The 23467-nt window shown below is 40.4% G+C and overlaps 1 protein-coding gene across 2 annotated transcripts; it reads left to right on the forward strand.

Annotated features, from left to right (window-relative positions):
* Nucleotides 1-1920: 1920 nt before the first annotated feature.
* On the forward strand, nt 1921-23026 carry ano6 (anoctamin 6). Of its 2 annotated transcripts, XM_012851266.3 has the most exons (20): nt 1921-2256; nt 7628-7695; nt 10001-10126; nt 12177-12242; nt 12322-12609; nt 13991-14104; nt 14211-14326; nt 16853-16987; nt 17279-17381; nt 17635-17695; nt 17853-17998; nt 18076-18153; nt 18290-18521; nt 18601-18770; nt 19206-19303; nt 19430-19563; nt 19680-19885; nt 20079-20275; nt 21335-21440; nt 21554-23026. In XM_012851266.3, exons 1-20 carry the CDS (start codon nt 2187-2189, stop codon nt 21770-21772), a joined length of 2733 nt encoding a protein of 910 aa, XP_012706720.2. In that variant the 5' UTR covers nt 1921-2186; the 3' UTR covers nt 21773-23026. The 2 variants fall into 2 exon arrangements, with proteins under 2 accessions (XP_012706720.2, XP_036004842.1); XM_036148949.1 differs by lacking the exon at nt 7628-7695 and having other exon boundaries at nt 2189-2256.
* Nucleotides 23027-23467: the final 441 nt, after the last annotated feature.

Raw genomic sequence — 23467 nt, forward strand, 5'->3', positions numbered from 1 at the left:
CATATATCTGTCCAGGAAACGCCACAAACACTTTGATCCTTGTGTTCCTCCTGAACAAGTGACAATGTCAGAAGGATCTTACCTGGGTGTTCACGTCAATAATAAGCTGGACTCATAACACCGACGCTCTGTATAGGAAAGGGCCAGAGCCGCCTCCACCTCCTGAGGAGGCTGAGGTCCTTTGGCGTGAGCAGACCCCTGCTAAAGACCTTCTATGACTCTGTGGTGGCCTCAGCCCTCCTCTATGCTGTCGTCTGCTGGGCTCCTGGCAGCACAGAGCGGGACAGAATGAGGCTGAATAAGTTGGTGAGGAAGGCCACTTCTGTCCTGGGCTGCACTCTGGACTCTGTGGAGGAAGTAGCAGAGAGGAGGGTGTTGTCCAAATTCACACCCATCATGGACAACACCTTCCACCCCCTGCACCAGACTGTAGAGGAGCTGAGCAGCTCCTTTAGTGCCAGACTTAGACATCCTGTCTGTAAAAAGGAGCGTTACCGCAGGTCATTTATCCCTGCTGCTATCAGATTATACAATGCTGCACTGTAACTGTGACCATAACTGTAATAACTAATGTGCAATAACCAATGTGCAATAATCTATTTAATTCACTGTGCGATAACCCGTGCAATAATCCTGAAAGAAATTACTTCTGCTGCTATCAATATCTATAACCACAACTGTAATAACTTTGGGAAATAACTAATGTGCAATAATCTATTTAATACACTGTGCTATAACCTGTGCAATGATCCTGAAAGAGGTAACTTCTGCTGCTATCACCAAGTGAACATTTGTCAATACATATATATATATATATATCTATATATCTATCTATATATATATATATATATATATACATTTTCTTTTTGATCCACTGTATATAGGAAGATACACTGTATATATACTACTTTTGGCACCTTCTCCTGACTATTGAGCTGATGTGACAAGTGAATTTCTCCAATGTGAGATCAATAAAGACTATCTTAATTGCCTTAATTACTTGAACTGAAAAGTACTGGACTGTCGCTCAGAGGTCTAAAGTTCTATTTCTAGAAAACAAAAATTTAAATCACAGTCCTAGAGTCTGGAGGAAGAGTTGAGAGAAATATAATCCAAGGTGCTTGATTTCTAGTGTCCACGGTTTGTGATAATATTGAGAGCCATGTCGTCTGCTGGAGTCGGTGCTTTATGGAGATGCTGATTTTATTTTCCACCAGGACCGGGCACCTATGCACACATTCCAAAAGTACGAATACCTGCGTTAATGAGCAGGGTATAACTGTCCTTGACTGGCCAGGAAACTCACTTGACCTAAACCTTGTAGAAAACATGTATAGTCTACTCTTACATTGTAGAAAACATGTACAGTCTACCAACTTCTTTTGCAACCGTTTGTGGCGCAAAAGCTCCTAATTGACAGGCAGGCCAGCATACCCTTTCTGCAGAAGCTGTTTTTTTTTTTTTTTTTTTTTTTTTGCTGTGCAATACTCTGTTCTAATCTTTGAAGAAACCGAATTTTGGGTTTTAATTAGCTACAAGAAGTTCTCATCAAAATCCTCAGAAACGTTCTGTCCACATAACATGTAAGTTTCACAATTTGAATTTAATTACTGAAATAAACTCCTTTTGATGGTGTTCTATTGGATGAGACGTCAAGCCTTATGTATATGAGACTGAAATACATAACGTATTTCCACAAAGTCATAATTAGTATGTATTTAGTTTATATAACCTTCAAAACTTTTTTTTTTCAATGTCAAGTTCTACTCTGTCAACGTTGTACAGCCTGTTGAGCAAAAATAAGTAACCCAGACCAACGGAGCGAACCAACGCAGTGTGATGGATTCATGCGTGACGCGACTTATCAAATCTCGCATCAACACATAAAGCCTCCTCCTCTTCTTTCTCCTTCACCATCTCCTCCTCCTTCTCCTCCTCTCCTACCCGTAGGCCTGCTGTTGTTTGGCTTTCATTTTTTCAAGCCTCAACTTGATAAAAGTTTTTTTTTTCTTTTTTTTGTCTCGGTCAGCGGAACGTGTTGAAGTAAAGCAGGAATGCGCAGGCGGCTGAGTCGCGGTTAGAAGCCGCACTGACGCTTCTCCCGCACGTTAACACGGCGGAGTTGTCGCTTCATCTTAGTTCAGCTGTTCGTTAACGGGGGCCCCTCCCGACTCTCTGGAAGGACGATGAACGGCGACTACCCATCCGATGCGGACTCCGATGATGCCAGGGTGGGCAATGTAAACGAGGAACTCGGTGAGCGCGCCACTTTGTCTTTTCACCCCACACTGTTGAGTTGAGGTGCGGCTGCAGAGTACGTTTTCCTCCTTCGACAACCCCCCACCCTTTTTTTTTTTTACTTTTATTAATCTTCATCAACTTCTGTTTGATAATATCCATGGTATAACTTATTATCTTTCCACTATAGTTTTTTACGCATGTATATGAAAACCCAAACTGCGCTGTTACTAAGAGTTAGTCGGCAGTAGAGCCAAATGTCCATTTTTACATATTCAAACTATGCCAACTGCGTGCAGTGGAAACAACTGTTCAGCAGTGGGCGTGGCGTGCACGCCTGTCCAAGAAGACCTGCATCTCCACATTCACATTCCTTTCAAACGGCTCTACGTTCCAGATGTGCAAAATAAAAATCTAAAAAATACTTTTACACGGTGATATCCACAATATCCACAGTTATTTCTGTCTAAGAATTGCAAACATTTGTATCATTTCTAAAAGTATATTGCTGTAGCATTATTATTTTTTTTGTCTTGGGGTATGGGGTGCCAAACATGGCTAAAATTCTGAAAAAACTGTATAAATCTCCATAAGTACAATTCCCCTTGACTACTGCGTTATCTGTGTAAATTATGACGGGGTCAGCACGTTTGTCTACAGTTAAGCCCAAAATGAGTCATACCACTGGCAGATATAGTTACAGTGACTTCCTTTCAGTAGAGAGAGAGAGAGAGAGAGAATATTAGACTAAGCAGCTGATATATTTCATCTTGACTGATAGGCTAAACAAAACATGTCGAATCTGACCAGGCGAGACATTATTGTTATCCAACTGCACCTTTACAATGTTTATTTGAGATAAATTTTTGTTATATTTGTAATATTTTGTTGCAAGGCTCAGAGTAAAAAAACAGGAAACAAAAGAGATGCATAATAAATATAGGGAATACAACAGCAAACAACACCAGAAAAGTTATCTGTAAAAAAATATGAATGTTGTAAGTAAATGTGAGAGCAGTTTATATTACAACAATGGACAGATAGTACAGTTAGCAGGGGTGAGTTCACAGTGTCCATGTAAAGTGGTTTTGTATGGATGGATAATTGGGAGTTTAGCAGTCTTATGACGTGTGGAATGAAGCTGTTGTGGAATCTGGTTGTTTTGCATTTGAAGCTGAACCTCTTGGCAGTGGGCAGCAGGATAAACAGTCCTTTGATGAGGGCAGGAGAGATATTTTATGGTTGTCTGAGCCCTGGTCAGGCAGTGTCTGCAAGCAGTGTCATGGATGGAGGGAAGCGCTGTCCCGATGATTGTATCCACTGTCCTCAATCTCTCTACACATTTCCTGTCTAAAGCATTGTAGGCCCCAAACCAGACAGCTATGCAGCTGGCCAGCATGCTCTCTGTTGCCCTTCTATAGAAAGGGATGAGGATGGCAGGGGAGACCTTTGCTCTTCTTATCTGACGAAGAAAGGCAAGGCAAGGCAAATTTATTTAGATAGCACAATTCAGTACAGAGACAATGCAAAGTGCTTTACATGATTAAAATATAGGAAAACAAAACAGAATAAAAGCAAGTAGGAATAAAACGTAGAAACAAAAAAGAACATTAAAAACAGTAAAACAGTTTAACTAGAACAGTCAAAGGCAATTTTAAACAAATGTGTTTTTAATCTTGATTTAAAAGAACTCAGGCTTTCCGCACTTTTACAGTTTTCTCGAAGTTTGTTCCAGATAAGTGGAGCATAGGAACTAAATAAAAGTGAAGATACTCTTCACAAGAGCAGAGGTGTAGAGGGAACATGTTAGAGTGTATGTAATCTATACCCCCAGGAATTTGATGCTGGTGAAAAATACAATTGCTCACAAGATTAAGGCATGTTTCCACTCGTATTGTTGTGTTTTCTTTTCCCCCTTTTGTTTTGTGCAGTGAGCTCTGAGTTTTTGAGATTGGACGTTTTTTTCTCTCAATCCTGCTAATCTGTAGCTGCATCTACATATTTTATGTCAGGTTCAAGTCAGCTGAACCCCTCGAACATGTCGGTGATCATTCTAAATCTAAATCTGCCAGGCGGTGTGAGTCTGTTTGAGCCTATCTGTACATTCCTGTACAAACACTTAAAGTTATCTGTGTAAAACGGCTGAAACTTTGTCCATGTAACAGTTCCTTGGAGAAATATGTATGTGTCTTAAACTTTTTTCCGCAAATCACATGCAACAGTGAGGAGTATGGGTTCAGGGTGATGTAAAGTGTAGGTTTTCTGCAACTTAATTTATATTTAGGTCAGCAAATCTATTTTTAGTCTGATCTGACAAGAGCACCTTCTTCCGCATGTTTGTTGTGTCCCCTGCCTAGCTTGTGGAAAACGGCAAACAGAACTTCTTATGACATTCTTTGTACAACTGTCTGATCTAGTAAACTTAGTTGTTGTTGTAATTTTAATTTAATTGGAATACTTTCATTAACTTATTTGTCAAGACTGTGTTAATGAGAGCAGCTCACAATGTAATTTCCTAAATGTACACAACGCTTTTCTGATCTTTATTTGTAAATAGCAAATCCATTTCACAAATATACTCTACTTTGCATTGGTGCGTTAAGTTTGCTTTGGGTTGTAAATGTCACCTAGTTCAAGAGGCGTGAATACATGTCCAAGGTGCTGTAAAGGCTTTTCGTGTCTTCTTCAACTCCATCATTCATGTCGCCCACCATAATGTGCATCCCTAAGATGCTCGACCACACAAAGCCTGCACACTGGCCCGTAAACTGAGGACTGTTTGCTTATTGCATTCTCATTAAATGTTTATTTGTTGATTACTTTGAACTGAATGCACAGACTGACAGCTACTGTTGCTCAGTTGTAAGTGCTCTGTTTCCCATTCGTCTGGTACTTAATCTATTTTGCGAAGGAAATGGTTTCATTATGGTTTCCTTGAACAGTAAACACTTCTAAGCTGGCCTTACCAACTACTGCGCATGCTTAAACCAGATCTTTGAGCTGATGATTGCCATGGAGATGGCACTGTAGTCCATTACAGATGTCCCCTGGGTCTAATGACAGAAATCCATTTCCTGTCAGTTAGTAAAACAGACAGATGGGACTTCGCTTAGTTTATTCTGGTTTAAATAGTCACCATGCCCTGTTAAAAGGTGGAACCAGTCAAAGTAAAACGTTGTTTCCCTTTTTGTTTTGGGCCTTCTTTGAATTTCAGGCTGGTGTGCAGGGTGTTCACTCGAGAGGAAGTAAGCGGTGGGTTGCGGCATCAAAGCAGATTTTTTTACAGCCGGCTGCCTCTGCCAATGGCAGAGCATGTATCTTTCAAAACAATCTGACATAACTGCTTATTGTAATCCCCTGGAAGGATTCTTCCCAGGTACCAAGATTCATTCTGATTTCTTATATTTCATGTCAAAGCAAACAAGTCACAGCAGAACAGTACAGACGAAACGTGTCCATATTGAGAAATCCATGGGAAACTCACGTTGAAACTATGTTCGTTTTTATCATAGTTCAGACATTGCAAATCTTTTTTTTTTTTTTTTTTACGTATATAAGCAGTGATTCGACGTTTATTTTCCCAGCCTGCTGTTGTGGCCGGTATTGTAAAAACAACATCTGTCTTGAGTTACTGCTCCACAACGCGTGCCAAGAACACGAGACTTTCCATATTAGAAGCTGTGTCATCTTCTTGAAGGAGGCGCGAGCCCTCTTCCTTCCTACCCTCCAGATGTGGGTTACAGCGCTGTGATTAAGTATTCAAACCCAGCGGATTTAATTTGTTTTTGCTTTTTTTTCTCACAGTTAAATGTGTCAGATTGTCAAACTAATGTTAAAACAAGCAGAGAAATATACAGACATTATAACTGTATTTATTAAGGGTAGGGAAAAAAACTATTTTGTACTACTCTTGGCAGCCACAACTGCCTTAAAGCGTTTGCAATGATGCAATTAATCTTTTGCATCACTGTGGAGGAATTTTGGCCCACTCTTGTTTGTTTAGTCCTCAAATCTGGGAAGGTATGTGCCATGTTTTGCTTATTTGTAGATAATAGCTTTTACTGTGTGGAGCCTCAAAGCCTTTACAAGGACTTAATAACCTTTCAAAGTTGGGGCATAGATTCGGTGTGTAACATTCCAGCTGTATAATAACAGCTTAGGTTCTATCAGACTGAGTTTTTCAAATATCGGATAGTAAAATTCAGTCTTTTAAAACAGCAACCCAGCCCTGTGGTTTAGTGTTCAGTTCAAAGTGTCATCATTACCTAGAATGTTTTCTTATTGTACTTTTTTTATAGCACAGGGGACACACAATCTTCATTGTCTTGACATGCAAATGAGTAATAGAAAACTCATTTGGAGTGCAGCTGACTTAATTTTTTCCCCCCAAGGGCTCGTGCTGCTCTTTACAGAATAGCACCCTGAAGGTTGAGTGACAACACCCAAATAAAAAAAAAACACTACTCTAAAAAACAGTGATCAATGGGTGCGGGTAGCGCGACCCATGCCTTAGTCCTCGATGCGGTTCGACTTCGACACGTGGTCCTTTGCCGCATGTCTCTCCCCCTCTTCCACCCCCCTTCCTGTCAGCCTACTGTGTTAAAAAGCGAGCCAATAGAGCCGCGACCCCCCCCCCCCCCCCCCCCCAAAAAAAAAAAAAAAAAAAAACTGTGATCGTGCTTACACTGTTTGTTGGCTTACTGTTACCGGTATGGTCAGGGTTATGGATAAGTAAGACAGCAAACACTGCACCAACTTCTCATCTTTTCCCAAGGTGTAATGCAACAGTGCAGTAAGTGGGAAATTTCAGTCTATGAGATCAGAAAGTACCGCCGTGAGCTGAATGTTAAGAAAGGGGAAGAACATTTGCAGAACAGAAACACTCTCCGAGAGTGGCGAGAGAATCCGCCACAGATGGCACACCCCGGGCAGGCGTTTACAGACTCGGGCAAAGACAGAAGACATATCCAGGGTCCTTGCTTGAGTTGGTAACGAGGGGTAGCAGAATCAGACAGGGGCACAGGTAGAAAGACGAGGCCGAGAGACGGTTTAGGATTTCAAGGATCCGGCAGATACACACTGGGAGAAGCAGGTATATATAGTGATCTCCCCAGGCGTTCTGCTTATTTAGAGCCACTGCAGATGTAACTACTCAGACCTCATTGTCAGAGCAGAGCTGAGCAGAGCTGAGCAGGCAGGAAGTGACATCAGTCACTGTAGACAGGATCTGACAGATTGAAATCATTACAGTATGAACTGAAGGCATCGCTACTTTACTTTTTTTAACATTGAAGAAATTTCTTTCTAGAAAACGATGCAAACTATTCACTTTTTACTTTGCCATATCTGTTGATCGTTTTATTGATGCCTGTATCATTTTGTCTATCAGTTTGCCCTCAGGAGTTTTTACCCACCTTTCAAGCTATTGAAGGACCGATACTGACCAAAGCGAATCAGGTGAGTTCCATTTGTGAGGTCTAGATGTCTGTATGAGTCAAATGTAATTACTGTACAGTTCTGTGAAAATATATTTGCCCCTTTTAAAGCTTTCTGTCATGGAACAGACTGTGGACTGGCAATTCCAGCCAGACACTCAGTGTGTTTTACAAGGTTCATTCAAGCTAGGAAAGATGGTGAAAGTGAGGAAACCTCTGGAGGAACAAGCAGGAGCAGCTTGGCAAAGCAGACAGCAGGCTAAGGTCACTGCAGCATTGTCTCAATAAATAAAGAGCAGTCCAGAATCCGAGGGACAGGCAAGGGTCGCACACTGAGGCAGAAGTCAGAGAATAAATCCAGACTTTAGGTAAGGATGTCAGGGAGTCAGACGAGGCAAAGCAAGGCAGGAAAATCCAGGATACAAACAACAAGGTCAAAACAAGGAGATCAGAAGTGGGGGAAAAAAACAGCCGGGGCTTTCAATAATCTGGCAAAGATCTGTAGGCAGGAGAGCTACGTTCACTGATTTCTGCCTGACCTGCAGAATCAAGAAATCCTTTAAATATGACCTGTCTGGCAGCATGAAGTAGGCTAAATGTTCTCAAAAGGAATCACATCATAACCAGATTTAATGGAGTTCAATAACAGAAGGGAGACGTAGTCTGTACGAGAGCCATTATCCACAACTGGAGAAAACCCAACCCAAGTGAAGTTCATGGCTAGATATTCAACGATACAAAAAGAAACTGGGCAAAAATAGCATTCACTGAAAGGTTCCAAGGCAGTAGCCCCTGCTGACCGGAAAAAAAGACAAAGGTCCGGGCCGACAGCTTGCGACCTTAAGCTCGAGGATACTTTAGTGATGCAGCAAAACCACCTTTAAATGACTCAAAAACATGAAGAAAACTGAAATGTCGTGGCATACCCATGAACCAAAATTCCTGACCATGGACCTAAAACATCTCTGCAGAGCGTTCTTTGCAGCAATGTAAAAAAACTGACTGCTGGTTATATTATATTATCAGGTTTAGAGTGCATTCTACTTTTTTCACACAGGGACGGGGGTTGGTTATCTTTGATATTATGATTAATTTGCAGAGGTGGGTAGAGTAGCAAGAAATTGTACTCAAAATAAGGGTAGCACTACTTCAACATGTTTTTACTCAAGTAAAAGTAAAAAGTAGCCAACCAAGAAACTACTCAAGAGTAAACAAAACATAATTCAGTAAGAAGCCTATACTGAGTAAGTACTGAGTGACTAATAATAACAACTTATGTGATATTTAAAAATGAGGTAATCGGACAGACAAAAATATAAAGTTATGTACAAATTCTGGTATTTTAAAGACTAACATAAAAAATCTACTGTACAAAATATTAACAATTACAAAGTAACAAATTCAGGCAGAATAAACACTTTTGTAAATAAATGTTTTTCAACATGAAACCTATGAAACCAACCCTTACAGTAGTTAATGTAAATACAGTATGAAAGAAGAGTGCAAATTACTTCCAGTGACACTATCTACCGTTTACTGTATGGTTACTTGACCTCCAAATGGCTCAGTGAGCTCAGCAGATAGAAAGTAACATCAAATAACGAAGCGTGTGTTCTTTAAACAAGAAATCTCACTTTAACATAAAACTGTAGGTGTGTGTTTCTCTGGTGCACATTTGGTTAAAACAATTATGTTCTTTATTCATTGAAGTAACCCACAGTTGGTAGAGTAGATAGAAATGTTATTTAAGTAAGAGTAACAATACTTCTTCAAGTAAAGGTGAAAAGTACAGTGCTGTAAAACTACTCCTAAAAATACTTTTTGTTAAAAAAAAAATTGAGTAAATGTAACTAGTTACTACCCACCTCTGTTAGTTTGACGATCTGAAACATTTAATCAAAATCTCTCAGGAAGTAATTACTTTTTCACAGCGCACAGTTTCTGGTTTGGAATGCATATTTATATATTGTATTTATAAAGATATTCCAAATGTTGCTTTGTGTTTCATACATTTCTAAGGTAAATAATATTTTAGTTAACAGAAGACAGACATTTAGATAGCTCTACCATGACACGAATAGTATTGTTTGGACAGTGGGAAGGAAAGAGGGAGACGGAGGGCGGGCCTCGTTTGGTTTGTTGACTCTTCGCATTTTCCCCTTCTTGGCATCACAGATGAAATCAGCTCATCAGGGGCAGCAATTACTCACAGTCCAAACCGTCCTTTTTAACTCACCGTCCTCGCCAACATGTATGATGTTATGGAGGAGGAATCGTATGAGTTTCGTGATGTAGACTTGCCTGACGGGACGCGTTTCTGCCCTCAGGTCGAGTACAACAGCAAACCGGACTCCTTGTTCTTTGATGACGGCGTGAGGAGCATCGACTTCATCCTGGTGTACGAAGATGAGGAGAAGGTGTCTGAGAGGAAGGACACGATCGTTAGGCGTAAGGTAGGGTTCTTCTTTGCTTAAACATGCCTGATTGTCTGAGGTAATTATGTAATAAGATGAAGGATATCAACAACAGCAATGCTTAAAGGACTGTATTAGAACTGATTATGATAATGAGAACATCCAGAACTTTTGCATTTCTTTATTTATACATCGCAGATTAAACTATTTCATTAATTCTATTTCATCTTTTACTGGAAAGTCTAGCAGTTTTTGTTTTTACTAAAGTGAGTTCTGTAGAGATAGAGCAACTTAAGAACTGCTGAAAATTTTTTATTTAATATAAGCAGCCATATGCTGACAAAAGTCTGTCTCTTTAAAAAAAACACGTTAAAGGACTTACAGTAGGAGACATATTTCATTGCTCTGATGAATGCCAGTCCTTTGTTTGCACCAGGGTGAAAGCCTTTGAGCTCAAATGCTCTCCTGACTTTGTGTACACAATATTAACTGCGGCTTTACCCTTCGACGTGGCCGGGGCAGCTGCAGCAGAAGGTCGTACGGCTAAAAAAAAAAACTCAGTTCCTGCGCTTCCGCTGTGCACACGGAATTCAGATCAAATGTGTATTCAGTTTAATCTCAAAGTCTGTTTGGTTATATAACAATAGGTAACTGGCGCATTCAGTTGGTTTGGGAATAAAATGAGCAAAACATTGATATGAGCTGAACAAGGCCTAATCCAACAATCTTTTTTTGTGTTACCGTAATGAAATTTGTGATGAGACAGACATGACATGCACATATACGAGGCATAATAGGTGTCCCTTTACAGACAATGTAGATTACTGTGCAATTGCACATCCCCAGGTATGTTTGTTACCTTAGAGTCTTTCACAATAGGCTCACGGGATTGTTTTGAAACGCCGCACACCTTCAGATTGTTTCAAAACACTAATGTGATTAGGCAATTAAATAAGTGGCTATCTTACCTTTAGTTATTTTCAAAGAAGATCCCCTGCAAGGTTTTGATGGATGTGTTGTTTTTGGGTGTGGTTTTTTTTTTTTGGCAGCAATGGGTGGCGACTGAAAACATGCCCTGAAACGCAAACCTCAAAGCAGTTTAGCCTATAGGCAGTTCCTTGAAAACGGCGGACTCGTACAGCTACTCAGAGTCGGTGCTAAAGTTTCCTCAAAAGCAGATACACTGAGGCAACTCATCTTGCATTATGTCCCAAAACAACATCCACCAGCGCTCCCAGGGCTCAGTTTCCTCATTCTCTTTCTGCTCTGGCTGCTGGATCTGTCAATGAACCTGTTTTTGACAGCTGGAGATAGGCACCAGCACCCCTCACGACCCCGATAGGGACAAGCGTGACAGAATATGGACGGATGGATGGATACTTGTATAATTAAAGCCAGAGTTTTATGTTAAACACATGCTGGATTATTTAGATTTCAGGTACTTGTGTTTGAGAACAAAACAGGAAGAAGAATGAATTCAGTTTGTTGCCTTTCCTGTTTTTCTTGGAAACGAAGGCCGGCTGGTCCCAGAAAAAGGAAGCGACAACAATGGTGCTGCAGGTGACAACAGAAATACTGGCACACGTGCATCCCAGTTTGTATTTATTTGCCACGAAGGACTTAATCGTTTTCAAAGATACTGACCTTGGTTTATCAGAATAACCCAAGTGGAAATATTTATAATAAACTTATCCCAATGTTCATTGAGTTTGGTTGATTGTGTTTTGTTATACATCCAAAACGATCCCATTTTCCTGTGGGTTTCTGTCTGGGGCGAGGGTTAAATTACAAATGCATGCCACAGTTTTCAAATGTTCTCTTGAGCTGTTCTCTTGCACACCAGGGGTGTCCAAACTTTCTGTTTTGATTGCAGTCGGGGGCCACACAAAATCAGTTCAGTGCCCACAAAAAGCCCATAGGTCGCCCTTTGGACAGCCTAACCTCTCAGATGTCCCACAGGGGAAATAGGCCCTCTATGTGATGCCGTACTGATAACAGGAAGTCATGGGTTACTATTTAAAGGTTCCTGGAGAGGAATTTGAAACGTTTAATCAGCAAGCTAACAGAATGCTTTTTTTCTTCCCCGCAGGCTCGGCGAGAGTACTTTGAGGCCAGCCTGATGAAGATGGGCCTGGAGCTGGAGGCCACATCCTCTGTAAGTGGACGCCCTCAGAAGCTGCCGTTTTTTCATCCCGTGCCTCCCGCTTCACACCAGCTCTCGTTACGTTCTGCAGGTCCTCAATGACAACCTCATATTTGTGAAAGTTCACGTGCCGTGGGAGGTGCAGTGCATATACGCCGAGGTCCTTCACATCAAGGTTCCCATCGAAGTCAACACGACCCCCCCTCGCCCCTCCGTGTGGAACTGCTTCCACTGCGTCACCAAGTACTTCAAACCCGACGAGGATCTGATAAAAAAGGAGACGGACTACTTCACTGCGCCCTTTCAGAAGAACCGTAGGGATTGCTTCTACATCGGGGACAAGAACCATTTCTTCACGCCATCCATGAAGAGCAGGATGGCAAGTTGTAGCATGTGGCACTCCTTTTGATCTCTACTCGTTTTTTATCTACCTGTGGCCGGTTATCTTCAAGTTTTTTATTCTCATACGGCATCACACGCAATTGGGTATCTGCATTTTGTTTCGCAGGGGTAGGCAGACAAGATAGGGCAATAACATGCTGGCATAGTTTCCTTATTCTGGCATCACCATATGTACTGTAGGTTACATCATTTGGTCACCAGATGAGCCCGCGCTGGCAGCATTCATAAAGATTTTAACTAATGCTGGATTCTTAAAACTGACAGTGATACTGACGGATAACCCCTGATTAAATCAGCTAGTAATTATTTTACCTCTTGGGGGCAAACATAGAACACTGAAGTTTTATTTGCAGGTCTTTTGATATGAAAAAATAAAGAAAACAACATGTTGACGTCATGGCCAAAGGAACTGACTTACATGGAAAATTTACACTTGATCCCAATAGACAGGCACTTATTTAGTTTGGGACTCATCAGTTGAGACCAGATATTTATTTACACTGTATAGAAACACGATATGATTTATTTTCTCACTGTCTGGTATTAAATCAGAACCTTTCCGGATTTAGGTCAGTTAGTATGACGTAAATTAGTTATTTTGCATAAATGCCAAAATAATTAGAGAGAAAAATCTCTGTCTTATTTATCTATATTATATTTCTTCTTATGCAGTTTCCACACATTTCCTTAGCAGTGATTGAATTAGCAGTATGGCTTCGGTCAAATGTATCAGTTATTTTATCCCCGAGTGTCTTACAGTAAGTTTTTTTTTTGCAGTTTGGTTGACTTCTTCTACCAAAACTCAGCTCTGAGCTCCCAGATTTCTGTGGGACCATAATAAGGGCTTTATGATGGCCAACCCATAGCATAGACTTTGTTTGTCTGAAGTCACTTTGTAACTTATTCGGCTGTATGCCTCGGGCCACTATCAAAATTTATGCCCAAGCTTTACAGTCCTGGCGTATGTCTTGAGTTATCATCTCGAATATTTCCACGTAATCTTCGTTCCTCGTGACTTCACCTCTGTTTTGATGTGCATCAATCCCTCCTGCAGTGAAACACCAACACAGGATGTTCCCGTTCCTGTTCTTCCCAGTTAGGATGTTGCCCTTAAGCTTTCAAGCTTCTCCCCCTTTTCTCCAAATTTACACAACTGAGTCTTTATTTCATCAGGCGACATGACATGCCTCCAAATAGGAAGGTATTTGTCCTTTAGCACATTTGAAAACTGGATTCTGACTTTTCATGTTACTTTTAGAGGTAATGACTAATGAAAGATAGTTATGTCTGTCCCAACCTTTGTGTTGATCATAAGATTTACCTAGAAGATAACTTTAGAGCTCTTCTTCTTCTCTCAGGCGTACTACATCCTGTGCAGAGCTCCCTATGAACTCAATGAACGCGTTAAAAAGTTTGGCATCACCAAACTGCTGAGTGGTGGAGTGTACAAAGCTGCCTATCCTCTACATGACGTGAGTTTTCTTCCTATATCCGTCTGCCTACAGTAGCGTAAAGGCATACACTGACTGACTGGAAGCACATACTATGTTAAATACTTCTGTTTTTTCGCTATTTCAGTGCAGGTTCAATGTCAAGTCCAGAGAAGAAAGCTGTCCCAATGAGAGATTTCTGCTCTTTAAGGAATGGGCTCATCCCAAGAACTTCTACAAGATACAGCCTCTGGACCTCATAAGGTTCGCAAACAGCTTTATGTTCAGGTTTTAGGTTTTATATTCAGTGCTTTCCTGCAGTTACATTTCATGTAAGTAAGTAAACATTCTTGTGAAATCATAAAGCAATGTGCAATAGAAAGGAAATGCAACGAGGTTGGTTAAAAGGGTGAATCGAGCTACTCCAGTGATATAAGCATGAAGGAGATTTCCTACTTCAGGAACACCTTTAAAATGTTTCTTGAATTAAAAAAAACACAAATAAGAGATAGACATAGTGTCCAATTTAAAGTTAGCCAGTGAAAAATGATTCTACTATTAAGAAAACACTGGGTATGCTGTTGTGCAAAAGTATGCAAGAGTCTGACAGATGTACGGTGGATGTACGGCAAATCTGGTGTTCAGTTTTACTGACATTTAAAACAAGATAATTGCTCAATAGCTTCTCACTAATCTGGATTAAACAGTGAGCTAGGGGGGTCAGTGTTATAGCTCCTGGATTTTGAAGTAACAGGAAATGGTTGAAAAAGATAGTCATGCCAGTAAATGGAAGAATGCATAAAGAAACAAATAATGGACCCAGGACTGAACCTTGTGGAAACCCACAAGGTCAAGAACCCATGTTAGAGGAAAGCAGGTTTTCAGAATTGTTGTGCAATTACACACTGTTTTAAAGTTATTTAATGGTTAATAAATAACTCTCTGTTAGGTATTGTCCAGTGAATATCAGCTCTATAGCTGATATCAGGACAATAGTTGAAAGGGATGATTTGAGCACTGGCAGTCTTTTAACAGCAAACATATAGAATAAGGAGTGACAACTTCTCTTCAAGTTCAATAATTTATTAACAGAAATAAATTGAACATCCAGAGAACACCACTATAGAATGCTGTCTATCTGAATTAACAATATATTTAAATTAACAAATCCTCTACTAGGCTAGTAAAACTAAAACTACTAAGCAAAATGAAGATAAAAAGAAGCTAAGGAACTATTTACACACAAAAGAAACAAAAGACAAAACAAAGTGGTTGATCGTCATCAGTAGCATCATCAGAATAATTCAGTGTATCTTGGTTCACTCCAAATCTGAGTTAGATAACCAAATTTCATATTAAAGAATGTGAATTGAGGTTAAATTAGCTTATCTAATTCAGAACAACATTTGGTATGTGTTTCAACTCATTCACAATGCAGGTCCCGAGCCAAACAAAACATTAGCTGATAAAATAACATTTTAAAGAATGATTTTCTCAGTAAGAATCTTTAAAGTTTAGGGACGCTTGATATTATTAATGCAATTTTACCTCCGGGAGTCTAGGGATCGCTGTAGCCATTGGTCGCTAAAATTGGTTACTTCTAAAGTTATATAAAACACCTTTAAATCGGCATCAATATTCCACATTAATGCGGTGATAATGCTCGTAGCATTATCAAACGATAGTGGAGCGGTAGTGACAAACCTTATGCTTGAAACAAATCGTAGTCGCGTCCGACGAAGCTGGAAGTTACCGGAAGCTAATAGCATTTAGGCTAGCGGACATTCGGCGTTAATTTTAAAAAGCTTCAGCTTTATTTTCGTCTTTTATTTTAAAAACAACATGTAAATGCATTATGTAAACCTTCTGAATAAACCATTTAACTTTCCCTGTTTGTTTCTCTGCCAAACCAGTCGGTGCGTCTGTGTCAGTTCGCTTCACTTTGGGCATCCAGTTGGAAGAAGTTTAAAGCAGGGGATAGCAGCAGACATGCGGCTCTAAGCTAGCCAAAAGGCCGTCGGAGCAGACCGGCCCAAGGTCTTGCATGCATGCAGTCTCTGAGTTCTCAGCTTGGGATACTGAGTCCTGTGTCGGTTTATGGCCTCTCCACGTTGTCTGGAATCAGCTTCCTGCAACAACTAAGAAGAATAAACAAAGCTGGTTTTGGCATAGGGGATTCTGGGCCCCCATGCATGCATGGCTGGCTGGCTGGGTCAGGCTGGACTCTCCCAGGAAGAAGTGTGTGAGATAGTAAGGAATGGTCGATGATCATAGCAGCACCCCCCCCCCCCCCCACCCCACCCCCGCAGAGAGAGACTGTCTCTGTGTGGATGTGTGAAATTCCTTTGCTCACAACTCCATTTTATTCCATTTGCCCTCCGGTTACATGTTGCCAATTCAATCTGATTTTTATTTTCGTCATGGCCCGGTGGCACAACATAATAGAGAAAAGTCCTTTCAGCTAAGTAGGAAGAAAATAACTCTGACTCGTAATCAAAAATAATAGCTTAACTTACCGTTAAGTAAGATGTCATGGTAAATTTTGTTGAAAGGCAAAAGCAAGACAATTAACAGAAAACTCTCTCTCAGGTGTCATTTAGAGATTATGATAAACCAAATATTTGAACATATTTTGTATGTTCATAGTAAGAACCAGAATTTAATTTCTACACATTTTTTTCAGATAATTCAAGTTTTTATTTTATTAAAAAAAAAAACTGCTTATTCAGCTGGTGATATGTCAGCCAAATATTTTACTCACGTTGCACTTGTTTAATTTCCCTCCTACAGGAGGTATTATGGGGAGAAGATCGGGATTTATTTCGCCTGGTTGGGTTTCTACACGTTCATGCTGGCTCTTGCTGCTGTGGTGGGACTGAGCTGTTTCATTTACGGATACCGGACTCAAGAAACAAACACGTGGAGGTATTTCAAATCAGTAATGTATAAGAAAAGTTTTCTAGATTGCATACGGTATTAGCTCTCAAATGAAGTGGTACATACAGACCCTGAATCACTGTATAAATGATCATTTATTTGCCAGTGGCTCTTGCAACCATGTGGTCAGGAGATTGGTTTGAAAGGGTGTTTGAATACTGTATTAGAGACAAAATATGTATCAAAGGCCTTATATGCTAGTTGTTTTGTGTTGGGCAAACTTGTATTGTAGACATGCTTTTCTTTCCAATGACGTCTATTCTGTTTAAAACAATGCAGCAAAGAGGTGTGCGACCCTGAGATAGGAGGAAAGATTGTTATGTGTCCTCAGTGTGACCTCTGCCACTACTGGATGTTAAACAGCACCTGTGACACTTCGAAGGTGAGCTTTAAAGCCATAAGTATATTTGACTTTGTCCTTAGACCGTGGCTCCACATGCGATCCATGACCCGTGCTTACACTGACCGGTCCCAGCATACAAACAAATGTTAAGCAATCCCATGGGAATTATTTTACTTTTTCAATTGTATTTCCTGTACCTGGGAGTGAATCTGTGGCCAACTTTGCAATGCATTTCATTAAGAGCTTGTGTGTTTACGCCGTTGTAATTCCTTCTGTGCTGTTCTCTTTTCAGACACTTACCATATTCGATAACTTTGGAAGCCTGGTGTTTGCGGTTTTCATGTCAATCTGGGGTGAGTTTAAGTCAGCATATTTAAAAAAAAAAAAAAAAAAATTTTATCACCAAGTTTGAGTCTATTAAACTCTTTTTATGTCATAATGAAATGGAAAAGCAGACATATCTGTCTTCTAATTGTGCTCCTCCTGCTTTGCTGACTATTTCTCCTGCAGTCACTGTGTTCCTGGAGTTTTGGAAGCGCTACCAGGCGGAGTTGGAGTACGAATGGGACACAGTGGAGTTTCTGGAGCAGGGGGAGCCGCCTCGCCCTGAATATGAGGCCAAGTGCATTTATGACAGAATTAATCCTGTCACAGGGGTAAAAAAATTAAATAAAATCACATAATGCTGTTTCTGATACAGACTGTGTTATTAAAGTTTGTTTATTTAATATAGGTAAAAGAAATGGTGCCTTATACAGCATGTGGACGATGTTTTCGACTATCCATAGGAATTGGGACCGTCCTGTTCTGGGTAATGTAATTAAATGTATTAACTTTTAACACTATGAAGGTTTGTTAATGAAAACCTGGATATAGAAACCTGGCACATGTCAAGCCACAGTTAGTCCAAAAACTGTGTACAAAACAATCTGCTTTTTGTCCTTCAGATCATGTTGATCCTGGTTTCCATCGTGGCCATCATTGTCTACCGACTGGCTGTTTTCCTCTCCCTGTCAATCAAACTAAAAGACGCAGGCGATCTGAAGAACCTAGAGCCGATAAAGGAGTACGTAACACCACAGATGGCCACCTCAGTCACAGCCGGCATCATCAGCTTCGTTGTGATCATGATCCTCAATACGCTCTACGAGCGCGTCGCTATCTGGATCACAGACTATGGTTTGTGCTGTACTCTTTTTTTTCTTCTTCTTCTTATGACTTGAACGTGTTTTTAATTTAATCTCTAATGTAATGGCAGAGCTCCCTCGGACCAGAACGGACTACGAGAACAGCCTGACGCTGAAGATGTTCCTCTTCCAGTTCGTCAACTATTACTCCTCATGCTTCTACATTGCTTTTGTGAAAGGAAAGATAGTCGGCTACCCCGGGAAGTCAGTTTATCTCCTGGGAAAATACCGGAACGAGGAGGTGATATTGAATGTCTCTGCTATGAACTGTTGCAGCAACCAAAAATAATCATAAGTTTTTTTCACATTTTGTCTCAATACAATCACATACTTCAATGTTTCGTGTTGAGATTTTATGTGACAGTTAATAATTGTAGAAGAGAAATCATACCCTATTTTTTTTACTTTATTACAAAATAAAAGCTGAAAAGTGTGGCATGTACCTTTGAGCACAATTACAGCTGCAAGTCTTTTGGAGTATGTCTTTACCAGCTTTTCACATCTAGAGGTTAATATTTCTCCCCATTTTCTCCCCTTTTCATTATCTGCACTACTTTACTCTATCATATAAAAATACTGATAAAATGCCTGAAATGTTCAAACAATGATTTATACAAGGCACTGTACATGTCAAGTTAAAATGTTTGTATTTCCCTGTGTGCCTGGCTCCTTGCAGTGTGATCCCGGCGGCTGTCTGATTGAGCTGACCACGCAACTCGCCATCATCATGGGCGGAAAAGCAATCTGGAACAACATCCAAGAGGTCTTGCTGCCGTAAGTGAAACAACTCTTTTCTCACATACTGTACCCTAAACAACGAATACAAACGATCTGCCACTTTGCCGGGCAACGAAGCGCTGCGACGTCTTTCATGCCGAGACATTTTTCGGTCCTCCGCAGGTGGGTTAAGAATCTGATATCCCGCTACTTCAACCGTTCGACCTTGGAGAAGGGTGAACTGCCTCGCTGGGAGCAAGACTTTCATCTTCAGCCCAATTTAAAACTCGGCCTCTTCTATGAATATCTTGAGATGGGTAAGAAGGCATCGGTAATAACTCAAGTTGATCTTTACCAGGTGGAGGCGTAAACATGGAGTTGTTGCTGTAGCTACAAGACGTCAGTCTGATCCAGTGTCTTTCGTTCTCCACAGTGATCCAGTTTGGCTTCGTCACGCTGTTCGTGGCCTCTTTCCCGCTGGCTCCGGTTCTGGCTCTGATCAACAATCTGTGCGAGATCCGCATCGATGCTTGGAAAATCACAACGCAGTTTCGCCGCATTGTGCCTGAGAAGGCGCAGGACATAGGAGCTTGGCAGCCCATTCTTCAAGGCATCGCCATATTGGCAGTCGCAACAAATGTGCGTTGGATTTTACACATTTTTTGATCCGTGCCTTTTGTGAAAGGTTGAGCAGAACATGTTTATTTGCAGTTATTTCTGTTGCTCCACCAAAACCAAAAAAGCATTCATAATAATTTGATGCTAGAGGCTTTACTCAGACGCAACCAACCTCTTATTTCTATTCATTTGTTGTTTGTTTGTGTCTCTGCAGGCCATGATCATTGCTTTTACGTCCGATATGATTCCACGACTGGTCTACTACTGGTCATTCTCTCTGCATGAAGGTTACTCCGACCACACCATGAAGGGTTTCATTAACAGCTCCCTGTCTTATTTCAACACCAGCGATTTCAGTGGTACTGCATTAAACCCTCCAATCGAACGACTTCGCAACGTCACCATTTGCAGGTACGAAGGCTGTATATTCGGATGGGCCCCCTGGTTAAAGATGTGTAAGAAGCCATAAAATAAAGTCGTCTTTTCTCGTGCTGGCTTAATGTTTTTTAAAATCCAGCCAATATTGGAGCACATTTATTCAGTGGGGAAAAAATATCCAAACTTTAGCTATGACTGTTTTCTGCCCACGTTTTGGTACCCCTAACAGTTCTCGTAAAATGTAAATAAAGCATATCTTCATCTGCCTTCAAACACATGAGCTTCTGGGACCTCCCATTCTTAAGCCATAGATTTTTATATCATGTCGGCCCACTTTTTAAAGATCTAAAAGCTTCAACTCTTCTGGGAAAGCTTTCCACAATGTTAAAATGTTGGTTTATGGAAATCTAAAACCATTTTTTTTCCAGAAGTGCATTTGTGAGGTCAGACCCTGATGTTGGACATTCATCCCTATGTAGGCCAGTCAAGTTTTTCCAAACCAAACTCGCTCATCCATATCTGTCTGTACCTTGTTTCGTGCTGTGGTACACGGCCATGTTGGAACAGGAAGAGGCCATCCTCTGGGAGCATTAAGTTGTCCAAAAATACTTAGCAATATTATGAAGAAGTTCTTTCGGTTTCTGTCTATTTCAATTATGCCATCACCAACTGAAAAATATTATATAGATTAATTACCCACAGACTGATGTTTCCAAGCCTTCATTTCTGTTAATTATGATGATTTTCTTGCTTACAATCCTTATAAACCCTAAAGAAAACCTATGGGGTGAACAGAAGAGCAGAGACCAGCAAGGATTCTAGACGATCTAGTAAAAATTTGCAAATAGAATTTTGAAAACTTAATTGTTAATTTAGGGTAAATGGTGTTGTAAAAAATACGTTATCCTAATTTTCCAGCGAGAGATTTCATTGCTGCTGTAAAAGCTGCACACCTTTCATCAGGGGTGCCAATGAGTGTGAAGCATGCGGTCATTCTTGGATTATATAAAGAGAACAGCAAAGGCTTCTCTGATGTTTTAAAAAACTTTTTTCAGCCTCAAGGGTAAATTTAAATATTTTTTCCTCCTTAAGGTATCGAGACTTTCGGTTTCCTCCTGGACACCCCCGAGAATATGAGTACAACATGCACTACTGGCATGTGATCGCTGCCAAAATGGCTTTTATAATTGTCGTAGAGGTAAGAAGGAAACTCTGATCATACACACACACACACACACACACACACACAAATGTATTTCTGATTGTCAAAGCACTGGACAAACGTACTTACTCTTTATCGTCTCCTCGCAGCACATTGTTTACCTCACCAAGTTCATCCTTAACTACGTAATCCCAGACGTCCCGTACACCATCAAAGAACGGATCAAACGAGAGAAGTACCTGACCCAGGTCATCCTTCACGAGACCAACCTAAAGCTGGTGACCAAGCGTTTAAGGCCAGTCATTGATGGGTTTTCAAGTCACATAGAGGCAAAGAATGACAACGAAATCGAAATGTCACAATACTGACAGAGACATGCTGCAGAGGACATTTTGGTTCAGAGCTGTTGTTACTGGGTTATTGTTGCTCCCATAAAACAATCCTTAGCATTCTGGTAAGAAAACCCAACTTTGAATTAAAATCTGACCTGTCCAAGCTGTACCCTGCCTCTCGCCCATTGACAGGTACCGGCCCCCCACGCGACCCTGAATGGATAAGTGGGTATAGAAAATGGATGGATGAATTAATATCTTAAACTATGCATGGATGTTTTGTGGTCTGTGAAGGAAAATGTCTGTTTGAAAAGTTTCAAGACAAAAAAAGGGGAACTCCCTTTTCCCCCTTATCTAACCAATATGTTTGGTTTATGTTGGCTGTGGAGTTATTTTTGTGTGTCACTATGTAAGAGAAATGTAAAATAACTGGTAAAGATGACAGATACAACCTCAGATGAACTAATTTGCCTTAAACACGTGAATTATTGCCATCTGGTGCCTTCAACTGACTATGTGACTGCAACATTTTGGTTATGCTGTGTCTCCCACTTCTCCTAAATGCTGCATGTTAGGAGCTTTCACGGTAAACGCTCCACCCTAATGATATCATAAAATGTCAGTATTGCATTAGGAGTAACATGCAACATCTATGGGCTCCACATAGTTTTAGAACAAGTTTTGTTTTATTTTCTGGGTCATTTTTATACTTCATTTCTTGAAAGTCCACGCTGATCTGTGAAACGGGATTGTGAGCCAGAAACGTATGACTGCACAAGTGTTTACATTTTACAAAAGTTTTGTCTCTTAAGCTGGTTTGATCTAACCCATCAGACTTCAAAGACAGTTTGCGTGCCGATGTGCTGGAATGGCCTGTGGAAAAGCATGCTTACAGTTTGATTATTGACCGTTGTGAACTTGTAAACGTACACAAACGGTCTAATTACCGCGTCAAATTGTGTCCGTTTGTTGACACGAGCGTAACCTCTCTTTCTGCTTCCAGCTATATTCACCAACGTTGCACTTTTTCTACTGCTTAAAGTTGCTTTGATAACCACTGTGTGTTACATTCTCAGAGAATTAATAATGCACTTAAATTTAATTTGTACAAATGTGTCGAAACCAATGTTGTATTATGGGTTGTATTTAAGCAATGGTACTCAATCCAGCTGTCACGCATGCAAACAGTATCATTTCTGCGTGAGATTTTATATATTTTTGTGTTGTCACTGTTATTCTGTTATTATACTGTTTTCTTTAGGAAAAATAAATAAACACTTGCTCATTTCATTAGTCCTCTGGGTTCCGTTTACTTCATGCTCCCCTTATGTCCCTTGCACAAAAAAAGTGTTTTCTGAGCTTAGCCACAGAAATATGTCTCAAACATGTTTTCTCCATGCATCCCATTATCACTTTCAGTCATCACCACACATAAGATTGAAAGAGTCTTTATTGTCACCGCGTGTGACTGTGGCAAATTTTCTCTTTGGCCTCTCCGGTTCACAGTGCACATAATGAAGGCAAACGGACAAACAGGCAATAAACAAGGGTTCCAAAGTTTTGTTCCACATTGTAGCGTTCAACAGATTAAAAAATAAAAGTATGATGCAAAAGTTGTTTTAACTAGTAAGAAATATTGACCAACTTATTTTAAGTTTTTAGCAAACAAAACCAAATTGTTAATTTTGTGTGTATTGGTTTGCTTTGTCTCTCTCAAAGGCAAAAACTATT

This window comes from Fundulus heteroclitus, chromosome 17, assembly GCF_011125445.2.
Source record: "Fundulus heteroclitus isolate FHET01 chromosome 17, MU-UCD_Fhet_4.1, whole genome shotgun sequence".
NCBI lineage: Eukaryota > Metazoa > Chordata > Actinopteri > Cyprinodontiformes > Fundulidae > Fundulus > Fundulus heteroclitus.

What these genes read in the sequence shown, in the direction of transcription:
- ano6 (XM_012851266.3), top strand. Translation starts at nt 2,187, where the DNA reads ATGAACGGCGACTACCCATCCGATGCGGACTCCGATGATGCCAGGGTG. An exon ending in CAGCCTCTGGACCTCATAAG is followed by an intron (nt 14,327 to 16,852) that starts GTTCGCAAACAG and finishes TCCCTCCTACAG; the next exon opens with GAGGTATTATGGGGAGAAGA. An exon ending in CTTTTATAATTGTCGTAGAG is followed by an intron (nt 21,441 to 21,553) that starts GTAAGAAGGAAA and finishes GTCTCCTCGCAG; the next exon opens with CACATTGTTTACCTCACCAA.